The sequence below is a fragment of the Tauraco erythrolophus genome, chromosome 21 (genome assembly GCF_009769465.1).
Source record: "Tauraco erythrolophus isolate bTauEry1 chromosome 21, bTauEry1.pri, whole genome shotgun sequence".
NCBI classification, from domain to species: domain Eukaryota; kingdom Metazoa; phylum Chordata; class Aves; order Musophagiformes; family Musophagidae; genus Tauraco; species Tauraco erythrolophus.
This window is the reverse complement of record NC_141485.1, coordinates 7210758-7230046: the sequence shown is the minus strand read 5'-3', so window position 1 is coordinate 7230046 and position 19289 is coordinate 7210758. Positions and strand designations below refer to the sequence as shown.

At 56.0% G+C, this 19289-nt stretch overlaps 1 protein-coding gene across 1 annotated transcript in view; it reads left to right on the top strand.

Moving 5' to 3' along the window:
• STX1A (syntaxin 1A) overlaps positions 1–17666 on the top strand; it is a 58674-nt gene extending 41008 nt beyond the window's left edge. The window contains exons 3-9 of the mRNA XM_009981180.2: positions 370–444; positions 4012–4085; positions 8743–8851; positions 14569–14642; positions 14977–15114; positions 16832–16942; positions 17589–17666. Of these exons, the coding sequence (XP_009979482.1) occupies positions 370–444; positions 4012–4085; positions 8743–8851; positions 14569–14642; positions 14977–15114; positions 16832–16942; positions 17589–17666 (659 nt within the window). The remainder of the gene's footprint in view (positions 1–369; positions 445–4011; positions 4086–8742; positions 8852–14568; positions 14643–14976; positions 15115–16831; positions 16943–17588) is intronic.
• Positions 17667–19289: the final 1623 nt, after the last annotated feature.

Genomic DNA, 19289 nt, shown 5'->3' with positions numbered 1-19289 from the left:
GATCAGCCCTTGGTGAGCAGAAGGGTTTTGATGTCCAGCAGTGGGTTGCTCTCCACTTCAGGAACCAGCACTGTGGATTGTGTATCCCTTCCCTTCCACTTTCTGCAGAATGCTGGGAATGGGGCAGGTTAGGGCTGTGCGTGTCCCGCAGAATGGCTCCCTGGCTCCCTGCTTGCCCAACCAGCAGCAGGGTTATTTCCAGGCTCAGGACTGTGAGAAGAGTCCAACAGGGTGTGTGGTGTAGAAGTGTTCCCAGTCTGGAAGTGGGAGTGCTTATAGCTTTGGTCTCCACGTGCTGTGGGGCCAGGCAGCAGATTTTAGCATGTGTGTCTCCATCACATCCGTGTTTGCTCTTTTCTTTCTCCCCAGAAACGAAGGAGGAGCTGGAAGAGCTGATGTCCGACATAAAGAAGACGGCGAACAAAGTGCGCTCCAAGCTAAAGAGTGAGTGTTCGCCTGCGGTGCTGCTGTGGGGCTCTGCCCGCTGCGCTCCGGCTCTGCAGCCCCAGGCAGCGGGTACCACGGCTCCCGTCCTGGGCAAGGTGTGCAGTGGGCAGGGAGCATTGCTGCCCTGGGTCCTGCCACTGCGCAGCACTTCCACTTGTCCCCCATGACCAGAAATGCTGTGGGGCCCTGGCCATTGTCTCAACCCTGTGCTGGCAGCAGCTGGTGTTTCACTAGGATCAAGACTGTTTTGGTGATGGTTTGCTCTAGGTAGGAATGGGCAGGTTACAGACACACAGCCTGGTGCTGTCTGTGTGTCCTTTGGCAACCTGAGCTGGCGTTGGGAGGGGTCACGGAGCTGGAGGGACGGCCAGAAGTGGCATCTGCCATTGCTTTGCAGGAATCACCTGGGGATGGGCATCACCTTCCCTCCCCCAAGTATCCTCTAGCTGCTTTTATTTGCCCTCTGTGAATTTGCCCCCATTCCCAGGATGGAGGTGAGGGAACGGGGCCATGAGCACCTGGTGGGCTGCAAGCAAGTCCCATGCCACCAGCACTGGCAGGTGTTGGGCTCTGCCGGTGAGCCTCAGCTCTGAGCAAACACATGGCATGGCCAAAGGTTGCGTTGCCGCAGCTGAGTGGTTGAAGAGGTGCCATTATGGGACTTGCAAGCCTCCAAGAAGAGCTGGCTCTTTCCTGGTGAGCCATATTGGCACGGGCAGCCTAGGCAGGTGCAGCACCAAGGGGTCCCATCTGGAGAGCCATGGTCCCTCTTCCCCGTGCAACTCCGGCTGGGCGAGGTGGTGCTGCCAGCTCTCTGGCGGTGTGCTGGCATGGGGCATGCTGCCCTGCGCCTTGTCCTTCTCGCTGCCCCTATCCTACTCCTGCCAGACTAGTCTTGCTTTTCCATCTCCAATGCAGGCTGCATCGCTGGTAGCTCTGCCCAAGGCAGCGTAGCTGGACAGGCAGGAGGCACCACTGCCCCCAGACATGGGCTCTGTGAGACAGGTGGTGGGGAGGAAAGAGGCTGTCGGGCTCGGGGAATGTTGTCCTGTCTCATCAGCACACCCTGTTGTCTTGTCATGCCTCTGCCTTGGGCAGTGTAGGGACAGAGCGTGGCCAACGTGACAATTAGTTTCCACCATCAGAAGAGTCAATCCTTCGACAAGCAGGGACAGAGAACAACATGACTGTCAGCCCACCGACAGCCGGGGTTTGCTGGAACACTTGGATGAGTCCAAAAGCCCAAGACTGGACCCCAGGGGATTCAGCAGGTCATTGAGGACAGCAGAATCTTGAGGCTGGAGACAGGTCACCCCAGTGCAGCTTGGATTTGCCTGCAGTTGTTTTGAACATCAGCCTGGGATTTGGTTGAGATTGTTGCAGGAGACCTCGCTGTGTCTGAAGGGTGGGAGAGGAGCTGGTGCTTCCCTCATGACAGCAGCGTTCTCCCTTATCCCAGGGTTTCATGAGAGCCCTGCAGTCATGGAGGACTTAGATACGGCTGGAGCTGTTTGTTAAGTTTGTCACCACTGGCGTGGCCATGTCCCATGTGCATGCCGCAAGGAGACTTGTATGTCCATTTTCTCCTTGCTGCCCTCTTTTCCTGACACGTGATCTCAGCTAGACCCAGGAAGGAGAGCTAGGGGCCATCTTACCCATTTCATAGTCCAGGAGATCCCTTCCCCTGGACCAGAGCCTCCCCGGCCATATTGGCATCCCTGGTGTCCAGGTGGGGACAGGGTGTAGCCTGTGCAAAACAAAAATCCTTTTCCATAGACGTTTTGTTCTGTGTTTTTTCTGGGCCTTTGAGAGCCTGAAGGATTGCAGAACAGGCTCCGATTCCCGTTTGCTTCTTCCAGAAAAGACTCACTGGTATCGTATTTACCTGGAGCAACAGATGATTAGTCCTTGTGCTTTGTCCCACATCGCCTCGTGGCCAGCACGATCAATGAAAGAAAACAGTCAGGACTGATCAAAAACACCATCTGCTGACAACAAATTGACTTCTTTAGGACAGACATTGCTCATGCAGTGGCTAATTCTAATTACCAGCTTCTTGGGAAAATGTGATTTTATTAATTACCATAAATGCACAATGTTTGCCAATACTGTTCCTTGGGAACAGGGAACAGTTTATGACAAGTGTGGAGGAAGACCAATTGGTGATGAAATACACTGGGCAGGCAGCAGCCAGTGCGCTCGCAGGCAGGGGGTGCACAGGAGAAGTGCCGTGGCCGTCTGGCTGTGTGGGATGAGACCTTTCCGATAAGCTCTGGATATAGATGCTTGTTCCAGGAGAGAATAGGAGGCAGTGCAGAATTTGTGCTGATGTTCTCCAGCACTTCCCCAGAGCATGCTGTGCTCTTGGACACCCTCCACCAGAACCGTGAAGGGTTCCCCAGGCCCTCAGTCTTCCTTACAGCGCTGCTGCTCTCTGCAGGGTGGTACTGTGGGGCCACCCGTGCTAACCAGCACGCAGCAGAAACACACATGCCCACTGTGGTGGTGTCCTGCACTCTGCCCTGCTGCGCTGGATGGTGATGGGGAGCCACTGGGCAGCTCCAAGGAATGAGGACCCTGTGCTGCAGGAGAAACCTGCCCCATGCTGGGCTCGTGGACCTGCTGCAGGGTGGAAGGTGCTGGGGACAGCTGGGCTCAGAAGACTGTGGGACATCTGCATTGGGAATGGGATCTTCAGCCAAACTCAAGGGATGCCACCAGCTCACACCAGGTAGTCCACATGGAGATATGTATCTCTGCATGCTGGGCCAGCCTGGTGATGGGAGCTTGCTTCCAGGATTTTTAAGTTCTTGAATTTAAGTCTTTGAATTAGCATGTCCTGAGCCGGCCTTGAGGAGCAGATTTGCACTGCCTTACTCTGTACCAGACCTTCTGCCTTGAAACCCTGTGCCCTCTCCCTGCTCAAACCACGGTGAGACGCTGAGCAGGGCAGACCTTCTCCCTGCTTTGATTTATGGTCTTCAGGCAAGTGAGGAATTCATCTCACTGAGTTGCACTACTGGGCATCATGAAAAGGGCAACCCTCTGCTTTGCTGCAGAGGACTGTTCAGCAAGATGAAGCACACTCTCGCCAGCCTGGTGGGTCCTCCTTGCCCAAGGCCAGGCAGCTGCCAGTCCTACTATTTTTAGGGTCCCTGGAGAAGTCTTGAGGTTTGGTATTTTGCAGAGACATTTTAGCTCTGGGCTCCCTCTCCTGCCTAGCAGGGAGAGGACAGCACTCCACAATTGCGGAGATCAGACCCGAGCGTTACATCGATTTCGTACTGAAATCCTCACTTACCAGCCGGGGGGTGACGGGTGCTGCCCTCGACAGCACCAAGTCTCGGCCGGTAGCCAGGCACTGGGTGCTTTGCAATAATGAAACGGGGCTTTGCTGCCAGTCCAGGCTAAATCACGGGCTAGAGTCAGGAGCTGGGGACTGCTCGGTGCCAGATGCTCCTCGATTTTCAGGCTTCAGTCTTTTACAGTCCCATTTGCCAAACAATCCCTTCTCCTTCTCTAAACAGTGCAAAATAATCTGTGTTGTCCTTCTACTCTAACCAGGTATTGAGCAGAGTATTGAACAAGAGGAAGGACTGAACAGGTCATCTGCTGACCTGCGGATAAGGAAAACTCAGGTGAGTCTCTGCCCTGTGGCACTGGGAAGGGGAGGATGGGGAGCGGCTGGAGGCCCTTGAGGGATTCCAGGAGGTGATGGGAGAGGAGAACTGTGCTTGGCTTTAGAGCAATCAAGTTCTGGTGTGCAATTAGTGGGAAAGTAATGCAGCACATTTCCAAATAGATCAGTGAAAAAGCCAACGTGAAGGACCTGTGACATAGGTACGTGCAGAGGGAGCTGTGGAGGGGAGGGCAGCGTGCATCTGCGTCGTCCTTGTGTGCAAGTCTGGGCATCTGCATGGACAAACAGGCAGGTGGGTTTCTGCACATCCATGTTAAGCATCTCACTAAAGGTGATTTTGACTGGAGCAAAATTACCCTCTGAAGTGCCAGCTTTGGAGGCAAGAACGTTTGCCTGCAATGTGTTCAGAAACCCAAAGTCTCTGTGTGTTTCTGCAGAGCCAAGAAGGATGCTTGAGCAGCTCGTAAATGAGACCAAGGCTTACTGATGCAGCTGGGTAACTCACCTAAAATTTCACTTAATCTAAGAAGACGGGTGGTCTTTCAGAGAGTATTTGGAAATGTTCTTCCCTGTTGGGGCTGTGGTTGCCTCTCCACTGGGCATTGATGTGGCTTGGCAGCCCAGGATACGGTAGGCTTTTGAAGGGTTGACACAACTCTTCCTCTTGTTCCCATGAGACCACCAATAACTAGCACCTTCTTTTGATGGACGTCTTAGCAGGGTTATCCAGGGGCAGGGGTAGAGATGGGGTGCACATCTATCTCTTCCACCTGGGTGGTCCCAAGGCTGCGTTATGCTCAGTTGTGATGAACTATTGTGCTGCTCGTGCTTCTGTCTGCAGCCGCGGGATGGAGTCTGTTGGCTCTACAAGAGATGGGGATTGAGGGACATGGGACTTGTCCATGGCTACAATGGTACGCACCGGAAAGTGGAAGTCACCGACTCTGCTTTGAGCTGGAGGTTGGGCTGCATGACCTCCTGAAGCCTCTTCCAGCCTGAATCATCCTACAATTCTGAGTAACTCCCCTCCCACCTCCCTAAAGTCAAGAAATAGCTTAGAAATATTTAACAAAAGAAGTGTTGGAGTATCTTGTAGAGAAGCTTTTCTCTCTCAGGAGGAGCTGATTGCGGTGGGAAGGTCTGATTGCTGCAGATGGCCCTGCTGAGCACTGCTCAGGTCCTGGCCTGAGGCAGCTGGAAAGCGAGGACAGGTCATGAACATCTCTGATATCCGTGGTAGGTGCTAGTGGGAAGACTTTGAGAACACCAACAGAAAGAGTGCAGTCAATGGAGTCGCGGCAAGGTCAACAACATGGCAGAAAGTGCCAAAAAAATATTTCCTTGGGGAAGCAGCATGTAGGCACGATTTGGGAAGGCAGTGGAAAGCACTGGGGAAGTGCCGAGGGAAAGGACTTTGAGGGGGAGCTGGGGACAGGGAAGGCGACTGAGCTTCATACACCCCTCATACAGCCTGTGGCATCTTCACAGGTCTCGAGTTGACTCAGAAGGATTTGACTGCGGATGACCTGAGGTCTCATAAGACAATGTTACCCGTGGTCTCCAGCTGCTTTTGAAACCAGGGCTTGAATTCCTAAATAGTGTGTACTTTAGGAAAATAGGACATGCTTTTACTGATTTTCTGAAGTCAGAGCTATGCAATTGTCTTGGACATCCCAGAACTGCAGAGCATGTCAGGATGCAGGCAGGAGAGACCAGGCCATGGCTCTAGTGGCCTCTGTTGGATCACAGTAAAAAAAATCAGGAGTCAAGTTAATCCCAGGAAGAAGGGAGGGGTGAGGGAAAGGTGGTTTAAAGATTTAGTTTTTATTTCTCATTATCCTACTCTGATTTGATCAGTAATAAATTAAACTGATTTCCCCAAGTTGAGTCCGTTTTGCCCATGACGGTACTTGGTGAGTGATCTCGATCCATGAGCCTTTCGTTAGATTTTCCCTCCCCTGCCCAGCTGAGGAGGGGAGTGATGGAGCGACTTTGGTGGGCACCTGGCATCCAGACAGGGTCGACTCACCACAGGGAGTGAAGACTTGCTGGCCCCAGGTGAAACAACCCCATTTCCTAGCTTCAGTTAAATATTTTTGTTTAATGAGTTTCTTTCAAATGCAAGGTACATTTTGATGTGCTTTTTATTTACTCTGAATATTCAAGTGGTTTTATTTAATGACTGAAAGCCATTTAAAATGCTTTTTCCAGCCCATTTTGCATGAAACTCCATGTTCCTTCAAAAATCAAATGCATTTTTTAGACACGTGGGATGCCCGTGGGAACATAAAATAACCATCTGACAAAATAAACACTAAGTTAAATAACTTCTTGAGTAAAAGAGGTATGAGGTGGTGTACTGATTAGCAGAAAGGGGTGTCACTCAACACCCAGGCTATGTTTGGCTGCAGATCAACATATGCTGATACTGTTCAGCTGAATGAGAATGAACTGGATTTTAGGAAAACAATTTTGAAAAGACAGAAGAAGAGTCGCTCGGATAGCACATCATGTCCTTGCTGGATTTCCAGCCGTGATGCTCAGGAGCCGTTTTGACCTTGCTTTGGGCCGGGCACCCCTCAAGCAGAAGCTGTCTGCTGAAGCTGGAGCTGCCAGGGGGCTTTCGCGTGAGGTCTGCCAGCAGAGGAGGAATGAGATGGGCTGAGGCTGGGGCTCTGCCATAAATACCGAGCTGCTGATCGCTTAGAATAGCTGCAAAGCAAACGCCTGTATAACTTCAAGATGTCTCCAGTGCCATCTCCTGGAGGTAGGGCCGTGTTGGCTGGGGCTGCTCTGGGTGTACCAACCCCCGGTAGAAGTGTCTGAGTGCCGGCGTGCACTGGGCACGTCTGACCCTGCGGAGATGCTGCGCTGCACCGGTGCCGCCCTGCGCAGAGGCTTTGAGAGCTGCTGCAGCTCGGCAGGGCTGGGCACAGTCCTTCGGTTCAGCTCTGGGAGCTGTAACTCCCTAAGGGTGAGCTCAGGCTGTGCTGGTGGCTCCCACCACTTGTTGGGTGTCTCTTCATCATGTCAGCCTCTCTGTATCATCTTCTTTCTGATCCTGAGTGTCCTCTTTTCCTGCCCTTTTTCCATCGCCTCTTCTCCTTTCACATTCCACCATTTCTCCATATCTCCTGTTGAAGAAGCACACAAGTGTTTCTTGCTTGACACCGTAGCAGATTTGGCTTTGCTTGAGACTTGTGCACCAAATTTACCTTCTCTGGAAAGGGAGGCTTTCAGCCCTGGAGAGACAGTCTGGTGGATACTGGTGGGTGACAAATGGGACGTGAGCCAGCAATGTGCAGAAAGCCAAGCGTCTCCTGGGCTGCAGCAGCAGCAGCGTGGCCAGCAGGTCAAGGGAGGGGATGCTCCCCCTCTGCTCCACCTTCCTGAGACCCCCCCCTGGAATCTGTTTCCAGCCACCGTTACATCTTTTAGGATGACAGAGCTTCACTCCCACCAAGGGCGACCTGCAACACGCCATTGTCAGCCCTTCCAGCCTGGCGTGGCGAAGGAGATGGGAACACACCGTAGGGAACAGCCATGGTGGGTGAGGAGCTGGCGGTTCTTCATGTTGTGCAAGTGCCATTGGTCAGAGTGAAGCTCCAGCTGTGTGCCTTTATAAACAGCTCGACCGCTCCCAAGAATGAGACGAGGGAAATGCATCCCTTTTTTAATTGCAAGCAAAGCTACCTCCAAACAAAACCTTCCACAACCCCAAACACCAGTCCGAAGGCTTTTATCTTCTGGCAGCCTGTGAAGCTGTGGCTGCCCCATCCCTGGAAGTGTTCAAGGCCAGGTTGGATGAGGCTTTGAGCAACCTGGTGTAGTGAAAGGTGTCCCTGCCCATGGCGGGGGTGGGGGGAACTGGGTGGTTTTTGAAGGTCCCTTCTGACTCAAACTGTTCTGTGAGTCCATGATCCTATGAAACTCAATTTCTGGCATACTGGGGAAAGGGCTGCTTCAAGAGATACAAGTGTTTGGATGGAGGATGCATGTGATGCTCTGTCCTGATCTTCCTGGAACATCTTCAGGGCTGTTTGCTGTGCTCAGCCTGGCAGCCAGGTCAGACAGCAAGTCAGGGCTCAGTGTGAGTGCTCACATGGGGTGAGCTTCCCCCTCGGGGGCGGCAGCCAGCACTGCAGGGGACCCTGGTCAGGTGTAATTCCAAGGTTTTCCAGCATGTTCCCTGGAGAACAGAAAGCAGCCTAGTAAGATGAGGATGCTCTGTGTGTGGGGGCTGATGACTCCACTGCACCACCCGCCCTGGGCTGGCAGCTCTGTGGGCAGCTGCTCGGTTTAGGGCAGGCAGTCAGCCCCGGTGTCCCTGGGGGGCTGATGCTCTGGGGAGCCCTCCAGTGTGGGGAGAAAAAGTAGGACTTTGCTTCTGGAATGGGGACAGTTACCCCAGATGTCTCCTGCTCCCCTGGCCCAACCTGTGTGCCCGGCCCCTGGGCTCCCTCCGCTAGCCGTGCCCGTGCTCACAGCTCGCGCTTTGTCACACTCCTCAGAGCAGCTTTTGGGCTAAAAATGCTTTTTGGGCTGCCAGAGGTGCGGAGGGTGCTCAGGGCTGAGCCTTCCTCTGGCTCAGGGTGGCAGGTCTCTCCTTCCCGCAGGACCCTCACCCCGGCTCTCTCTTCCTCTCCCCTCCGCAGCACTCGACGCTGTCGCGCAAGTTCGTGGAGGTGATGTCCGAGTACAACGCCACGCAGACCGACTACCGGGAGCGCTGCAAGGGCAGGATTCAGAGGCAGCTGGAGATCAGTGAGTAAACGCGGAGGAGCAGCACAGGGGCTGTGTGCACCGCGGGGCCGCATCCTGCACTGGCTCTCGCCGGGTCAGAGCTGCTGCCGCAGCTGTGCGGAGCTCTCCCGTGAAAACCCGGGAGTGCACGGGGCTGTGTGTGCACCCATGGGAGCAACCGGGACACGGCTCCTGCTGGGAGGTGGACACGTGGTGGTACCTTGCATGTCAGTGTCAAACCGCGTCCAGCAAAATTCCTGTCAGATTTTCTTAAGTGCTGCATAGAGAGCACCATAATTAGAGAAATAAGCAAGCAAGTTTTATAGAAACGTGGTCATCTCCCAGCAAAAAAGAACCATACCACCACCATAATTAGGGAAATAAGCAAGCAAGGGAGAAGTCGGGGCATGCAGAGATTAGAAGAGATTTTGCAAATAATCTCCTTGTCAGAGAGGCGGCATGGGTTTTTGTGCTCAAAGTGAAAGTCTGAAGCCTAATCCAGATTTTTTTCCTCACAAGCAAATGGGTGTTTTAATTCCCTTTCAAAACTCAGCGTGAATAATAAGGTAGGAGATCTTTGAGTCAGAATGGTGTCCTTGAAGGTCATCTGTGGGAATGTCCTTCGTGAGCTGGAGATGCCTGGGAACTTGGCTGCCAGTGGGGTATGGTGGTTTCTGTGGAGGACTAGAAGGAGTCTCAGCTTTGCAAGCCTTTCCTCTGTTAAGATTAGTCTTTATGATGTATAATGATAATAGAAATGTTTCACACTGGCTGAAGGGGAAGGTTGACTGACATGAGGCTCAACAAGAGCTTGATGTTTAATGTGAAGCAGGATGATGAGTGTCACTCAGTCCAGCTGGACTCGTTCATCAGCTAACATCATTCTGTAGGTGATACCCAGCCACAGGGGTGGCTTGTAATGGCATTTAAGGAATTTAAGGTGTCTCTATGTCTCCCTTCTAAGAGAGGAGGAGATTTTAAAGGACTTAGCCAGGTCCTTGCTTGTCTTCAGACCTGAAAGAAACCTTCCTTTTGTTTTTCTGCTCCCAGATTTTGGAAGGACTCTGCTGCTTCGCTTAAATGATGCAGATATAGTAAATTATACTTGTCTTCGCTCTGTCTGTCCTGCCAGGCTGTCAGTGCCTGACACAGCATTGACAGGGCACAAGGAAAAGGCTGCTCAGGACTCACTGTGTTGCAGCAGTTGGATGCACGGGAGGTGTCCTGGTTAGTGATGGTGAGGGACCTGCTTTCCCTTCAGGGTGGAGATGTGGAGCAGGTGCAGATGCAGGATGGGGTCTGTGCTGGGAAGGTATGTGATCCTGTGCACAGTCCTTTGCAAAAGCTCTGTTCCTCTATCAGGGCAGTGGAAAATCTCTTCTTGCAAAAAGGCTCGTCAAAAGCAACAAGCTTATTGAGGTTTTATCAGGAGTGCTTCCTGGGCAGAGGGCTCTGCTTGTCCTGGGGTGTCCCAGCCAACACCATCAGTCCCTGCTGCTCGGGGGCTCTTGAACAGGCTCTTTTGAACAGGGCTCAGCTGGGATATGGCAACTGCACAAAGCTCTGTAAAATCCTCAGTTCTTGTTTTCAGCTGATGAATCCAAAGATAGAAAGTGCCGGGAGCTCTGGCAGCAAAGCCAATAAATCACTCGGGTTTTGGAAGTATGAGATCAGGGACTTCTCAGCTGCTCTGGGGAGGCTCCCCAGTGCCCGCTGAGCTTCTCTGTCCTAATGGCATCTGCTTCTTACTCTGGAAATGGGACAGTTGCAGAAGAAATGGTAATGTAGAGCCACTGCCCCGGGCCATAGCCACCCCCTGGGGCTCCCCACAGCCCTCTCAGGATCTGCTCCTTCTCTTTATGTAGGCACTGTCATGTCTGTGTGTGCCAGAGGCTGTGCCTCAGTGACCCTCGCCGTCACCCCTGTCTGCCCAGCACATGCTGAGCCCGGGAGCCCATCTGACGTGATGAAGTGGATGTCCTCTCCTCTCCCACTGCTTCTGCCCCAGCCTTAGTTGTTGCCTTCACCGCCCCCGCTACTCACTTGCTCTGCTCCCAAACACACCGTGACCGCAGATGCCATGGGGAGATCATAGGATGTGCCATGTCCTGGCGTTGGTGACAGCAGTACAGACACTTGGTGGCTGTGCTTTGGCTGGACCGTGCCTCCCCAGTGGTGTCCCCGTGTCTGCTGCTGGCAGCTGCGCTCCCCAGGCACGAGCCTCCGTGCTGCCTGCGGTGTGAGGTGTCGCTCCTTCGTCTTTTTCCTCTCTGTTTTGTCCGTTACGAGAAATGACATCTTAGATCTAATAAGGTTTTGCTGCCAGAGAAGTTGAATTTGAGGCTTGGAGGAGCTTTCTATGGTGGGTGTGCAGCTTTGAAGCCATGGAGGTGCTGTGCAAAAGCTGCTTGTTTTTATGAACAGTTTTGTTATGTGTGAGACCAAGGAGCCGAAAATAAAGCATCTGCCATCTCCAAAGACACTGTGAGAATTAATCAGCGCCACTGTGCGAGACCAGGTTAACTGATGTTCAGAAAGGCAAGCTGTGCATGATCCCAAGCTGCTCCTGAGCCACGAGAGTCTGGGGGCTGCCCCGGCAGCTCCTCTGGGCAGCCCTGGGTGGGCCTGGAGCCCCCGATGCTGAGACGGGCTTATTTAGGATTTCTGTCACACTTTCATCTCAGGACTGACCGCGGGATTTATCTGAGCTAAAAATGTCTCATTGAATGGAGATGCCTGTACAGCACTGTAAGTCCCCCAGCTGAGCAGAAGGGGTCCGGAGGGACCTGAGGCAGGTGGCAGCTTGTGACGTGCTGGGAAGGCTTTTGTAGCTGAGACTGCTCATCCCAGCACCGCTGCAGCGCTGGACCTGTCTGAGCTGGGGAACGGCCAAGCAGGTCAGGTCACTCGTACCCATTACCTCTGCATGCACAGGTGGATGGGGCAGTGTTATCCATCTCTCCATGAGTTGTATGGATTTGCATCTAATGAGAGCTTGAAAGCCAGATCCAGACAGAGGATCCCAGCCTTGGAAAGCTGCCTTGTCCACGGTGTTTCCGATCTGAGCCTTAGCTGTTGCTTTGTGGGTGCTCGTGCAGCCGGGAGGAGGGACGCTGCGAGCTGAAGGAGCACAGCTGAGCCGTTACAGTTAACTCAGCCGTGGCATGTTGGACTTCGGCAGCCCTGAGGTGCCCGAAATCCTTCCTATTTATAGAGCGTGTGGCATGCAGAATTGGGCAAACTGGCATTCGGCATCAGCGGGGTGATGGGTGTGAGCTGTGGCACCGGAAGATTCCCTGGGAGCTTCCCCAGGGCCCTGCACACTCTGATGGAGCTGTCCTGCCCCATCCCCTGGGAACTGGTCCTTGGGGATGGTCACTCCGTCCAGCTGAGCATCGCGGGGCCAAGGACTGTGCAGTGGCCTCGAGGTGGAAAGTCCCCTTGGTGGCTTCATGTCTTTGCCTGTCCCAGAGCTTCTGCTGGCCCTGCTGCACCATGACCTGTGCATCGTCTCTTGCCGTTCTCTCCTTGCCTGCTCAGGGCTCAGCTGGCTTCTCCCTTTGTGCTGCAGCTCTGCGCTACTTTGCTCATTGGCAAACCTTCTTCTCCTCGGGAAACTTTATTTCTAGAGATGCTAAGTAAGAGGTAGATCTACTCTGGAACTCTCTGGGGAGGCAGAGGACCAGTTCTCGTGATTTTCCAGTGTTTTTCCAAGTTTCAGGGCAGGGGTTTTTCCCCCAGGCTCTTCTGCCTTTGTGGGCACCTTGCATTGACTCAGTCCTTTCATTCCCATTTGTGGCTGTGCAGTAGCTCTGTGGTGATGTGGGAAACAGATCAACCAAGTATCTAGCACAGTTGTCTGATTTTATTGCTGTTGAGGAGCTAATGACAGCCTTTCCAAACCAGCCAGAAGAAGGTGGACTTCCTGGGAAGTCCTCTGGAGTCCTGCAGGTTGGTTATACGGCTTTGGCAAGTGTGCTGGACAGTGTGGGCGAGATGCAGCCTCTGGGCCTTGTGCTTTGGCTCAGCATTAAAGCAGGCTCTTCCTGACCAGCTATGGCCTTTGGCCAAGCCTGCTCCAGCTGGCCGGTTGTTAATCCATGTGATGTCTTTGCTCTCATCCTTTGCCTCGTCGCAGCTTTTACTGTCCGCACGCTCTGCAATAGGGGAACAGTGCAGTGAGGAGGTGGTGAGAGGCGATATGAGAACATTTATCCTGCATCCCATCTGGCCTCTGCCTGCAAGAGACGAGGCATCTGCTGATGCTGATCCCACTGCTTACCCTCAGGGCTGTCTCTAGGGCTTGGACTGGGCAGAGCAAATAGCCTTTGATGCACCGCACCTGGCACGCTCCTCCTTGTCACTCTGCCAGTGACTGCGCGGAGTTGAGCGTAGTCAACTGGAGGGTTTGTAAATTTTTGCTGTTCGAGCCCTTGTTCTCCCTCCCTGGAACCAGGACAGCAACCACTCATGATGGGCGAATTGCTCCTGCAGGAGCTGTGGGGCTGAACACCTCCACAGATGGGGCAGCCACAACTTCTCAGGGAAACCATCCTCATTGTAAAACATTTCTTCCTTATATCCAATCTAAATCTGCCCTCTTTCAGTTTAAAGCCATTGCCCTTTGTCCTGTCACTACACGCCCTTGTAAAAAGCCCCTCTCCAGCTTTCTTGTAGCCTCTTTGGGTACTGGAAGGCTGCTAGAAGGTCTCCCTGGACTCTTCTCTTCTCCAGGCTGAACAGCCCCAACTCTCTCAGCCTGTCTTCATAGCAGAGGTGCTCCAGCCCTCGGATCATAGTCGTGACCTCCTCTGGACCCGCTTCAACAGCTCCATGTCCTTCTTGTGCTGGGGACCCCAGAGCTGAACGCAGTCTCATGAGAGCAGAGCAGAGGGGCAGAATCCCCTCCCTTGACCTGCTGCCCACGCTGCTTTGGATGCAGCCCAGGACATGGTTGGCTTTCTGGGCCACCAGCACACATTGCCAGCTCATGTTGAGCTTCTCATCCACCAGCACTCCCATGTCCTTCTCCTCAGGGCTGCTCTCCATCCATTCTCTGCTCAGCCTGTACTTGTGAGGTTCTTACAGGCCCACCGCTCCAGCCTGTCCAGGTCCCTCTGGATGGCATCCCTTCCCTCCAGCGTGTCCACAACACCACACAACTTGGTGTCATCAGCAAATGTGCTGAGGGTGCACTTGATCCCACTGTCCACTTGGGGCCAAGGAGGAGGGCTGTGTCGCGGTGGGACGGAGGGAGCCCAGTTTCTGTTATGCAGCTGCAGGGCTAAAACTGAGGCAGCCCAGCAACTGCAGCAGTGCCTGCCAGGCCAGCGAGCCCTGCTGAGCCCAGTGTCCTCATGGCCTTGAACTGGCCCAGGATGAGGTTCGCTGCTCTCCATCCCTCCTCCTTCACAGCCCACCAACTGGGTGCTGGTGGCTGTTGGTCCTTTCACACCACTCCTTGTCCTGCAAGAACAAGCAGCTTGACCAGGAGGAACAGACAGGCTTTCCTGGGTGAGCTGGGTCCCTGTGACCCTTAAAAAGAGGGGTCACAGGGCTGACACAGTGCTGGGCTGCGGGATGGCATCCCCTCGAACTGCCCGGTGTGCTCTTGTGGCTCAAAGGTCTGCACTGGTCCACTCTCAGGAGATGCCATGGAGCCAGCATCTGCGGTAGGGCTGTGGGACCTGTAGCCGGGACAGGGAACTCATGGCTGACCCATGTTCTGTCGCTTGCAGCTGGCAGGACCACCACCAGTGAGGAGCTGGAGGATATGCTGGAGAGCGGCAACCCAGCCATCTTCTCCTCGGGGGTAAGCACCGCATGTTGGCCCTGGTCCAAGCCCGGCATGGGCAAAAGCTGACCCAGCCCCCTGGTCCCAGGGAGATGTGGCTGGTGGACATGCTGCCATGGTGGCCCCAGTACAGGAGTGATGGGCAGAGCCCATGCAGGACGTGGGACCTGGATGCTCAGGTCTGTCCTGAGGATGCTGCCAGAGCAGGAACCGCATCCTGGCTGGAGGGTGGAGTGAGAGTTTGCTGCAAAGTGCTGGGCTGGAGGGTCTCCTGCTCTTCTCTCTTTTGGTGCCCCTAGTCCTGGCATCTGAGGAGCTGAGCATGGTGCTCAGTGGCCCTGTCTTCTTGCAGATCATTATGGATTCAAATATCACCAAGCAGGCACTGAATGAGATTGAGACACGGCACAGCGAGATTATAAAACTGGAGAACAGCATCCGAGAGCTGCATGACATGTTCATGGACATGGCCATGCTGGTGGAGAGCCAGGTAGGGAGATGCCACGACCCAGTGGCCAGCTCACCTGGGGAGGCTGGAGGGGGACAGGGCTGCTGGCGTCCCTCTGCCTGGGTGGGTGCCAAGGGGAAAAACTGTATCTGGGACTGACATGGCTCCCACTGGGGCTGAGCTGGGCTCCCCGAGGCCAGAGCCACCCATCCTGTGCCCCAGAGCCAGGAGCTGCTGCATGGCTGGGGTGGGAGGTGCAGTGATGGGCTCTGGAGAAGGGCAGCAGCTGGCTGCCACACAGGTGGAGATATCTCCATCTCTCCCAGAGCACTGGGCCCTGTCAGGTGAGCTTGGGGTGCCGCCAGCCTCGGTGGTCCTGCCAGGCCACCCCTGGCTGTGCTGCCAGCCCACAGCACCTGGTCCTTCAGCCGGGCACATGCTCCGGTGTCTCTGCTCACCCCCCCTTCTTGCTCACCATGCTGCCACGGCCTGAGGAAACATCAGTGGCAGGTAAAGCCCCGCCAAGCCCCTGCTGGTGCTGCATGCTCCACTCTGCATGGCTGCACCCTGCATGTCTGTGGCTCTTGCGTGGCCATGGCGTGGTGGCATTGGTGCCCTGTCTTGCCTGCCTTGGGGGACAGACGTGGGGAATTCACAGCACCCTGCCCCGCTCTAAGGGCTAGACCGTGCCAGCACCCTGTGTTGCCCTGTGGGGTGGGAGGCTCTGAGCTCCTGGCACCAGGAGCAGAGGGGTGCGTGCTCTGCTCCAGGCATGGCACAGGTGGGAAGGAGAAGCAGCAACTTTAGACAAGGCAGCCAGGCTGGCATGTCATGGGCATGAGACAGGGGCAGCAGGAAGCCTCATGGGGGTCAGTACTTGGCGGGGATAACACCAGAACACCTCTGGGCTTGCAAGGCTCTTCAGCATTAGGCTCAGAAATGAGCATTGCAGAGCTGCTGGCTGTGACCCCTTGGCTCTGCAGCCCTGATTCCCTCGGTGCCATGCAGGAGGGCACTTGGGCTTTGAGTTCCCCCAACACCCGCCAACCTTGTTGGTTGCATGAACTGTCAGACTCTGTCTCCAGCTGCTGCAGGACCTGGCTGCTTCCCTGTGCAGTGGGGAGGGGGGCCAAAGGAGGTGGGCAGGCTGGGGGAGCTCACCCCAGTCTGTGTCCCCACATCCACAGGAGTCCACATTCCCAGCCCATCTCTGCAGCTGGGAGAGCAGAGCGGGGCAGGAGTCCCTGTACGGCCCGGCGGTCCAGCCTCACCAGCCTCGCCCCGGGACCCTCGGCTCTCAGCAGGGTGCTTGTGCGGATCAGAGCGGTCATCCCTGCATGTGCATGGCTTTGTGAGCATCTCACATGGCGCTGCTGGTGCTGTCCTTGCTCCCCCACCATGCCTCTTCTTTCAGCAGTGTGCAGCGTGGTGTCAGTGGAGATGCTGTTGTGGCTTTGACATCACCTGAGATATCAAACAGGGTGGCCACCAGGCCAGGAGCAGGCTGGGGAACCCCCTTGACCCTCACCCTTGCTTGCCTGCTGCGATGTGCACAGAGGTCCCAGCCCTCTGGGACAGAGCCCGTGGTCTGGAGCCCCCACCCAAGGGTACCTTGGGGCACCCACTGCCTTCAGGTAACTGACTCTCCCTCTCTCTCCTGTGCAGGGCTGCTGGGCATGGTGACATCCACACGGTGCCAGGGAGCAGCAGAGCAAGAAGGAGCTCACATCTGCGTGGGGGCTCTGTCCTCGCTCTACAGGGCGAGATGATCGACCGCATTGAGTACAACGTGGAGCACTCAGTGGACTATGTGGAGCGGGCTGTGTCCGACACCAAAAAAGCGGTGAAGTACCAGAGCAAAGCCAGACGGGTGAGTCATGGCACTGGCTGGGGCCCGTCTTCCCCTGCCTACACTGCTGGCATCTCTGTCCCGGCGGCAGGCCCCTGCCTGGCACCCCTGCCTGCACCCCTGCCTGCGCGGAGGAGCAGGCAGAATGGCAGCTGGGCACTGCTTTACCCCACACCACTGGGTGCAGCGTAGGTCCTGCTGGTGGCATCAGCTGCAGCAGAGCTGCCCAGCACAGGCTGCATGAGCGCTGACGACGAGCCATGGAGCAGGGGTGCAGCTTGGGAGGAAGAAAAGGGACAGGGTGGACCCTGTGGGCCAGGCCTGCTGTGAGAGCCACAGCCCTTGCAAAACAAAGCAGAGAGAAGGCATGACCCTGCGCGCAGTGCCAGCTGCCTGTCCCAGTCCCCGCGCCTGGTCCCGTAGCAGCTCGGGGGCCCGGGAGCCATCAGCTCAGCTCTGCCAGCCCAGGGCTGAAGGGGGAGCTGGGCTGCCCATCCCTGCCCCAGGGCTGCTGGAACCCCTCTGGCTCCCACCATGCTGCCCAGAGCCCACCACGGGCAAACAGGAACAGGGCAGATGGCAGCCCCAGCTCTCGGGGCTAGCCTGCCCCCAACACTCACGGTCCCCTCTCCCCTCTCTCCCTGCCGGTGCTGGGACATCTGAGCAGAAGAAGATCATGATCATAATCTGCTGTGTGATCCTGGGTATCGTCATTGCCTCTACCTTCGGCGGCATCTTCGGCTAGACTCACCCCGCGGGACTGTTTGTGTGCGATGGACGGAGCCGCGCGTGCCGTGGGGCCGCAGCCGCGCCGGAGCGAACCACGCAGCCCCGGAGCCTCCCAGCAGCATTTCAGTTTCTAATGCATGGTTGTTTGTGACGCTGTGTGTGCGGTGCGGTGCGTCTGTGTGGAGGGAGCGCCGGCCCCGGGGTGCAGGCAGGGTGCAGGGGATGGTGATGGGCGCAAGGGCGACCCTGGAGGGAACCCGAGCTCTCATCACTGCTCCAGCCTGGGTGGCTGGCTGGGACCAGGTGGGGACAGAGGTGCCCTTGGGTGCTGCTGCTCCTCCTGTGCTGGGCAGTCTGTTTGCAACAGCTGAGGATGAGGAGCGAGGGTGTTAGGGGTCCTCGGGAGCACACTGCCCAGTCAACCTCCTCCAGCTTCCCCCATCGCCTCCAGCCAGAGCTCTCATGTCTGTCAGCCATGCCTGTGCTTGCAAACACCTTTCCTTGGGCTGCTTCTCCCACGGGGCCCTTCCCCAGGGGTGCGCTCTGCCAGGCCCTGCCTCCCCCCATGCCTGCCTGTCCCGTGGCTGTACCCAGCTGCGGACCTCCATCCCTGCTGCTCTGCCCATGGCAGAGCTGCCCCCTCCCTAGGCAAGCCCTCGCCTCGGTGTGGGTGCCTGGGGCTGGACATGCTGCTGCTGGTGCTGGGTGCCTGATGGGGCCATGCGGGATGAGGAGCTGCTGCGTGGGGCCACCACGGTTGCCTGGGGACAGGCCATGTGGGGACCTGTGCTGCACCCTGGTGCTGGCCTGGCCAGGCAAGATGGCACAGGCACTTTAGGGCCAGCATGTTTTCCCTGGCCACTCATCCTGCACCAAAGCCTCATTTTTCTGTCCTCAGCCCCAGTACACCATGGCCCTGGATCCTGCTGCCTCCAGGCCTGGGCTCTGGCCGTTGGGTTTTGGGGCTGGGTCTGATGCCCACAGCTCCCAGCAGTGCTTGCCTGGGAGCAGAGCTGCTTCCAGCCTCACTTCTCCACATAGGCACCCATTGGCTGGGGGTTGGAGGCAGCTGAGCATCTGTCCCGCTCCCAGGAGCAGCCCTTGTTGCATCCGTCCCCCTGCAAGGTAGGAGCAGCAGCCTTCCTCCTCTGTCCTACGAGCTCCTGAGCATGGCAGTGCCTCACTGCCCCTTCCATTTCTTCGTGCACCTTTTGGCATCCACCTGCCCCTGCCATCTCCTCCTGGCACAGTGTCCTGCCTGTTCATCCCCTGGGCCACCCAGTGAGGCACCCACACTCGGTGGGACCACCTGGATGCCGTCTGCCATGCCCGCCACAGGGATGCAGCCACTGTGGGGTGGCCTGAGCCTGCTGGCAGCTCGCAGGGGCCCTGCATTGCTACTGTCCGTTTTCCTCGGGCTGGGGGCAGGGCTCTGCCCTCACATTCCTCCCGAGACTCCAGGGCTCCAGTTGGCCCATGCACATGCCAAAGCACTACAGAGGAGCCCACAGCAGGGTAGGCACCTGGGGCCAAGCTCACCGCCACACGCTGGGATAAGGGCTGGACGTGAGTCCAGATGCTGGTAGCAGAAAAAGGGCACTTGATGGCAGCAGGTACTCCAGCTGCAGGTAGCAGGGGC